This window comes from Monopterus albus, unplaced genomic scaffold (genome assembly GCF_001952655.1).
Source record: "Monopterus albus unplaced genomic scaffold, M_albus_1.0 scaffold98.1, whole genome shotgun sequence".
Taxonomy (NCBI): domain Eukaryota; kingdom Metazoa; phylum Chordata; class Actinopteri; order Synbranchiformes; family Synbranchidae; genus Monopterus; species Monopterus albus.
The window spans coordinates 3609786-3616520 of record NW_018127978.1 but is presented as its reverse complement, the minus strand read 5'-3'; the positions used below and the strand labels follow the sequence as shown (position 1 = coordinate 3616520).

At 38.1% G+C, this 6735-nt stretch overlaps 1 protein-coding gene and 1 long non-coding RNA gene across 5 annotated transcripts in view; one reads left to right on the top strand and one right to left on the bottom strand.

The window, feature by feature from the left end:
- Positions 1–265: 265 nt before the first annotated feature.
- Positions 266–4085, bottom strand: LOC109965188 (uncharacterized). The gene is made up of 3 exons (XR_002275604.1): positions 3840–4085; positions 3624–3674; positions 266–665 (listed from the first exon to the last, which is right to left on the bottom strand). It is a non-coding gene; the product is annotated as an uncharacterized LOC109965188 (long non-coding RNA).
- Positions 4086–4779: 694 nt separating this feature from the next.
- The window catches only part of tpd52l2b (tpd52 like 2b), a 25996-nt gene continuing 24040 nt past the window's right edge, over positions 4780–6735 (top strand). For all 4 annotated transcript variants that reach the window (XM_020609216.1, XM_020609214.1, XM_020609215.1 and 1 more), the window contains exon 1: positions 4780–5015. In XM_020609216.1, coding sequence (XP_020464872.1) covers positions 4997–5015 — 19 coding nt within the window. In that variant the 5' untranslated portion in view covers positions 4780–4996. The remainder of the gene's footprint in view (positions 5016–6735) is intronic.

Genomic DNA, 6735 nt, shown 5'->3' with positions numbered 1-6735 from the left:
CATGTAGAAGGTGGAACCCTGGAAATCACACTCAGTAGACTCAGTAGACATAATCCAAAAGGCAGGATACAACCAAACAACAATGAAAATCATTAACTATAACCATGTATCCACACTCCTGAGTTAAACTACACAGAATGTGAACAAAATATAAACTTTGTGTTACAGATTATCATGAAATCATGGATAAGTTTATTGTTTATAAGTTGTAATTTTTGTTAACAGTATCTAGTAGAGAGGAATGGGACACAGTGGGATTTGGCATCTGAAAAAACTACATTCTAACAGACTAAAACTATAATTATAAGGTATTCTGGTCACACACTGTACACTAATTGATACACTGCCTTGCTGAGTGTCTCACTGCTTCTAACAGACAATTCTGGTCTGATCTCAGTCAGTCAGTGGCACAATTTACCTCTTACAATAAATATTTATCCTGTTGACACTGAGTCTTGGATATTCAAATAAAACCATCTGCTGTCCCTCTTTGCACAAGATGAAGACTGAGACTGGGAGTCCTGTTCAGACCGGTCCTCCCCTTGCCCCCTCTTCCTCATCGTCTTTCACCTTCAGTGAGGTCCCTCATCGACCCAATTTTTGCTTCTCCTGGCTAAACCCTCTCCACAAGAAATAGTGGAGCAGAGTTTAGAGATGAAGGTTTGCTGAGAAGATAAAGGAAGACATACTTCACTCCAGAGTTTCATCAGCTCGGTGATGACTGGGTCTGAAAACAGACTTGTACTTTGTTCCTTATTCTTTCAAACATGTAACAACAGTCAGTATGTAACCACACATAATTCCAGACATATCCACAAACATATTTTCAATTTGCTTATACCTAGTACATGCTTGAATGGAGTAGGAAGAAGTTAGACTTATCTAGTCCTACCCCCTAACATCATCTTATCATCATTGGTTTGCAAGCAGTATTACTACATGGATAATTTTGTTCTACATCCACACTCCCATCTGATTAATCATTAAGCCTGTTCTTGCTCATATCTTGATTGACACATACCTTTGGTTCTTGCTCATATCATGATTGACACATAACTTTGATAAAACTCAGAACATCAGGCACTCCAGACTTAACAGCAGTTGTATACTATCAGTCTCTGATTTGTTCTAAATATTCATCCAGTTGAAACAAATTAACACTTCATTGTTGAGTGGAAAAGAGACAGACAAAAAAAATGGGAATAGATCTGCTCTGAGTCCCTGTGCCTAAAGGAAAAAACACAGAGTCTGTTGGTCTCTTATTGTGAAAGGTATCACAATATGGAACACATAGTATTGGAATAGAAGTTTTAGCCATTATTGTAGTAACTAATGTTGAAGTACACCTAGTAATAGTACTAATAGTAGGAGGGAAATTACTACTTGTTTCTGTAAAAGAAATAGTGCTACTGTTAGTTACAGTATAAACAGTACTGGAAGACGTTCAAACATGGGCAGAGGGGTGGCCCAGGGGGCCCCCCAGCCACCCCCAGAATCTGATTGGCCACCCCTGCCAGAATAAAATAAATAAATAAATAAATAATAAAATGTGATGCTTGTCAGTATTATTGACTGAAAAATGAAAACAACAGTTGCCTTAAATATAACTAACATTTTTCTGGTGCTTTATAATTGATCAAATTTGTTTTATTTTATTTCATGTATGCAGTATAATATTCATATTCATTTCTCTGATTGTGTTGTTGTGGAGTATTTGATTTGTCTCAGTGGGGGGAAACCACTATGCAGCAGTGATGTCTGGCTATGAGTAAATAAGGGGTACAGCCAAAGTTGGCTAAAGAAAGCACTGTGTGTTACTCACTTTTACACAAAATAAATATTTTTTTCTTAAGAATGTATGGTTTATTAGCTCATAGAACTATGGCTATGGCATTATTTTATTTTTTTTTTTTTTTTTTACATGTATTTCAAATGTACCCCCCCAGCCTGGCCACTTCATATAAAGTTTTTTAGGTCTGCCCCTGCGTACAAGTGCGGATTTTAGTAGTCACAGCAGCACTTCTGGTATAGAACAGCAGCAACAGCAGAACTAGCAGCAGTAGGCTACAGATGGTATGTTGGTTTTTTTTCTTACCGAAGGTATGGAGGCAGGATGGGAATACAATTTGTCAGAATCAGAATCTGCTTTATTGGCCAGGTGTGTCTGACACACAAGGAATTTGACTCTGGTACATCGGCTCTCAATGTGTATATACATATCCCCATGCAAGGGGCAAGTAAACAGTACTGCAATAATTATCACAGCATTAGCTGTTTTACAAAATTGAAAAATTCTGACAATATTTTAGCTTTTAAACATCCTGTTCTGTGACAGACTAAATTATAAATATTTTATAGACATAACAACCTACTCTAATGTTACTTATTTCTGTCAAAAGAAATTAAAGGTTGGGTGATCTGTAGTTGTGGATTTAGCCCCATAGTAGGAAGAGGAAAACAGTGGCTCTTAGTTTAAAAGAAGATTTTGCAGGAGAGTATTAGTACAGTATTAGTATATGAAGTAAAGAATGAAGTAGATTACAGTAGGAGAAGTAGTAAAAAATGTTTTTTTTATGAAAGAAACCCTGCTAGAAGACCAAGATGTCCTGTCTGAGCCAGTTGGAACAGGTGAGTCTGGACACCATAATTGATTCAGTATGATTTGGTTTGGTACTGAAAACCTTTTATGCTTTTCTGAAAATCAGCACTCACTACAAAAGCTTCTGTGTGTTTGTCAGTTAAAGAACAAAAAGTATCTTAAAGCACTTTCTCTTTAATGTTTTCTGTCTGTGCATGATGCAAGACAAAGCAGTTCAAGATATTAGTTGTGTTTCATACATTTATGGATTAAATAAATCTGATACTGGTCAACTGCAGTAAGTTTGTGTGTGAAGCAAAACTGGATCACAAACTGGGCAAGACTGTCAGTGGCCCCCAAAGCCCCAGGTTCACTGCATGCCAGAGGGCTGTACTGTATCATTTATAAATTAGATCCAAAGTGCAATATCAGCTAAAATGAGCCCCTCATCATTCAATATTGTGGGCCTGGTATTGTAGTAGTGCAGTGTGTCAAAGTTTTAATTATTTTAACAGTATTACTTTAGTTTGTATTGTACTTGTGATTATCTATTTGTGCTTCCACTTCTACAGTGTTTTATTTAAAATCTCTGAGCAAAGAAACCTATATTTATTAGTCTCTGGCAGCATAGTGATGCAGCAGTGAGCTCTGTAGCCTCACAGCAAGAAGGTTTGGGGTTTGTGTGTGCCTTCTGTGTGGAGTTTGCATGTTCTCCCTGTACCTGTGTGGGTTCTCTCCAGCTTCCTCCCACAGTCCAAAGACATGCAGCTTAGGTTGACTGGTGACTCTAAATTGCCCATAGGAGTGAGTGTGGTTGTTTGTCTACATGTCAGCCCTGTGATAGACTGGGTGGACCCTGCCTCTCACCCAGTGTCAGTTGGAATTGGCTCCAGCCTCCCACAACCCTTGTTGGGATAAGTGGTATAAATAATGGATCAATTTATTAATCTTACAATTAATTTATAATTAATAAATAATTCAGACTATAACATCTTGTAAAATTGTTAAATACATTCACACATACATAGAAGCCAATTACACTTACCCAAATTCCAAAGTAATGTCTTCAAATTTCCTGTTTTGTCCAACCAATCCACTGAAAAAAATCATCACATTCTATCACAAAACAAGAAAATACACATTTGACAAGTTGAAACTAGTGAATTTTAAAAAATTACTTTTGCTTAAAACAATCAGTAGTAAAAATTGCTGATTAATTTTCCAATGACAAATTCATTTATCAATTTACTAACACGTTCACCTTTAGGTTGGTTTCTGCGTGCCTAAGAAAATGATTAATCAGCCATGTATAGTCAGGGTCAGTATGGGCCCAACAACTAATTTTTGCTCGATTTTTTTGAGAGCTACAAGGACATTTGCTCTCTCGTGCACACAGTTTGATTAAAAACAATAAAACATTGTGGGTGCACGGTCGCAAAGAAAGCTCATCAAATAAAAAAATACCTTACAAATCAAAACATATGGACAACAGCTGACTCTGTGACATATTTCACCATACCGGAAAAGGATTTCTCAGAAATCCAGTCTCTGCAAAGAACCAAGAAAATAACTTCCTGTTTGCAGGTGGCGCCTTTAATATAAAAGCACAAAACAGATCAAATTTAAATATTCAGGTTAACTGCATACATAAAGTTGACTGAAATCAGTGGTGTAGAACAAAAAACTGGGCTCCATTCATATGCAGCATCAGTGATCCCTTTACATTTCTTATGCTTGTACAAATGACTGAAACAACAATTAAACCCAATTAATCTGGACTGCTAAAACATTTAAGAAAATCTACAAAACCTGAAATCTTTCCTCATCTTACTGGAAATACTATGTGAGGCTTCACTGTGAAACTTTACAGCATTAAACAACACTATTTTGTGGCATTTACTGGAGGTCATTCATTAAGACATATTACTTTGGCCCCTACACCCAGGAAGGATTAGGCCTACTGTATTTCCTAATAAAAGATATGTGAATGGAGTCATGTTTTAGTACTGGAATAAAGGTGAATTAGTTTCCAAATGCCAGTTTATGCAAACATAGAAGATGCATAATTAAACTTTAGAAAGTTTAAAGTGCAATCCAACAAAGGGAAACTATTATTAAAACTGAAAATACCGAATTAGTTAAACAAATGGTAGCATGATCCCTTTATTTTGAAATTCCTGAACGGGTGTACTGGTGTTATTTTCGTTAGTTTCACAGAAGGGTTTAAGCTGAGCTGGCTGTTGGGCTTGTTAGGTTTAAGCTACTCCTGACGACGGTTCGCACTGAGTGGCAGTACTTAGCAAAACCAGGAAGATATCTGTACACCGAGTGGGAAGCACACAACTAGTCTGCTCTACACATTTCACATCAATCGAGTTTTTCGAATAACAGTAAAGGAGTTTCTGTGAAATCGACGCCATGGACCCCGCCGGCCAAGGTAACGTAAATTGTTAGCTTAACAAATTGTTAGCTTAGGCAGATACGTTAGCTTAGCATAAGCATAGGCTGGACCCACACGCACGTTTTGCACGCCATTTAAGCAACACAAGTGGCTGGGTTGGTGAGGGTGTGTTGGGTGAGACAATGGCATCCTATATGGGAAGTCCAGTTGGAGGAACGGGCTTATGTGTTTAAAGCTTATTAGGTGTCAAAACACAGTACAGTGGTTTAAAACTACTCATGGACAAGATTGTACAACTCTGGAAAGTTATTACAGAGGCAACTGTTTCACCTTTTGCTATGATGGTCTGGAAGTAAACAGCAGAAATGTTGCGTTCACGTTACACACTAATCCACTTGGAATGCGCGCTTGCGGATGACGTAACGTTCCGTTGCTGAATAAGTTGAACCAGTGACGCTGCGTCTTCTCATCAATTAGCCAGTAACTATCTTTGTGCTAGTTTTGTTTTGTGGAATTTTGGTTGGTTTTGAACTAATAGGTTATAGTAATTGTGCAGCCTTTGGGATAGGACGAACAGGCCCGTAAGTGTCAGGGACAGGAGCAGCAAGTGAAGAGGAAAGGAAGGGACAGGAGCAGCAAGTGAAGAGGAAAGGAAGGAGAGTCTTGTTACTAATGATGTCAATATGTATATTGACATTAGTAATATCATAGCATTTGATATGACTGACATCAATTCAGTTGTGAAGAGTGTAATGTTCCAAACCTCTGAGACAATCTCAGTGCCTTTAAACAAAAAGACTAGTGTCACAATCAGCCACTGCCGCTTATTATCCCAAATGCCTATTTGTAAGTGTAGTGAATTTTAATCACACTATGGGCAACAACAGTATTCTGTTAACAACAGCCGTATTTGCTGACTAACTGAGCATTGATGATAGCCTTGTTAACAGCATGCAAGCTGCTGCTTTATCATTGTCACTAATGACTATCTTTACTTCCATATTCAACTGAACAGAAAGCAACTTATGATAGCTCATATCTTGGCAGTTTAAGACGAAGATTCTTCACCCAGCAGATACTAGTACTTATGCTTTATCAGTATATAGCTCTGCCTTACCTTGCTCAGTGTTTTTGCCTAATTGACTGTATTTATTTTGTGAGATACTTTGTACTGAGCACAGCAAACTTCAGCCCCCTTCAAGGTGATCATACATTTGAATCAACATTCTAATATAAAAGTCTCCATTAGTTTTAGCTAAATGGATCTAATGAAAACTAAAACTGTCAAGTGTGTGTTTGTGTGTGGTTTTGCAGAATAAAGCACATGCCAGCATTCAGCAATCCATCTTCTCTGTACTGCTGGTATATGACCAGGATGAGATTGTACAGGGGCTGAAGAGGCTGAAAATGCAAGCTGCTGGTTGTAGATACAGAGAAGGGACGTGTTCTGTTTGAATCCCCATTAATATCATTTGCAAGGGGCGGTGACAGGGTGACATCCCCAACTGGTCATTGCACCCCAATCAGGAGAACTATAGGTTATGGGGTGAAACTTAAGCAAATGGTAACTCCAGCTGATGACTGCAGGTGACAGAGATAAAGGGCAGGAAGAATGCCACCTGTACAGTAAGCTCAGTGAGGGTAGGCGAAATGACAGAAAAGCTCTGTGCATAATGCAGTACTGTTCAGTAGCACCACAAACTATACCCTTCAGGATGACAGTAAGTTAAACTAACTGCTGTAACGGACTACAGTA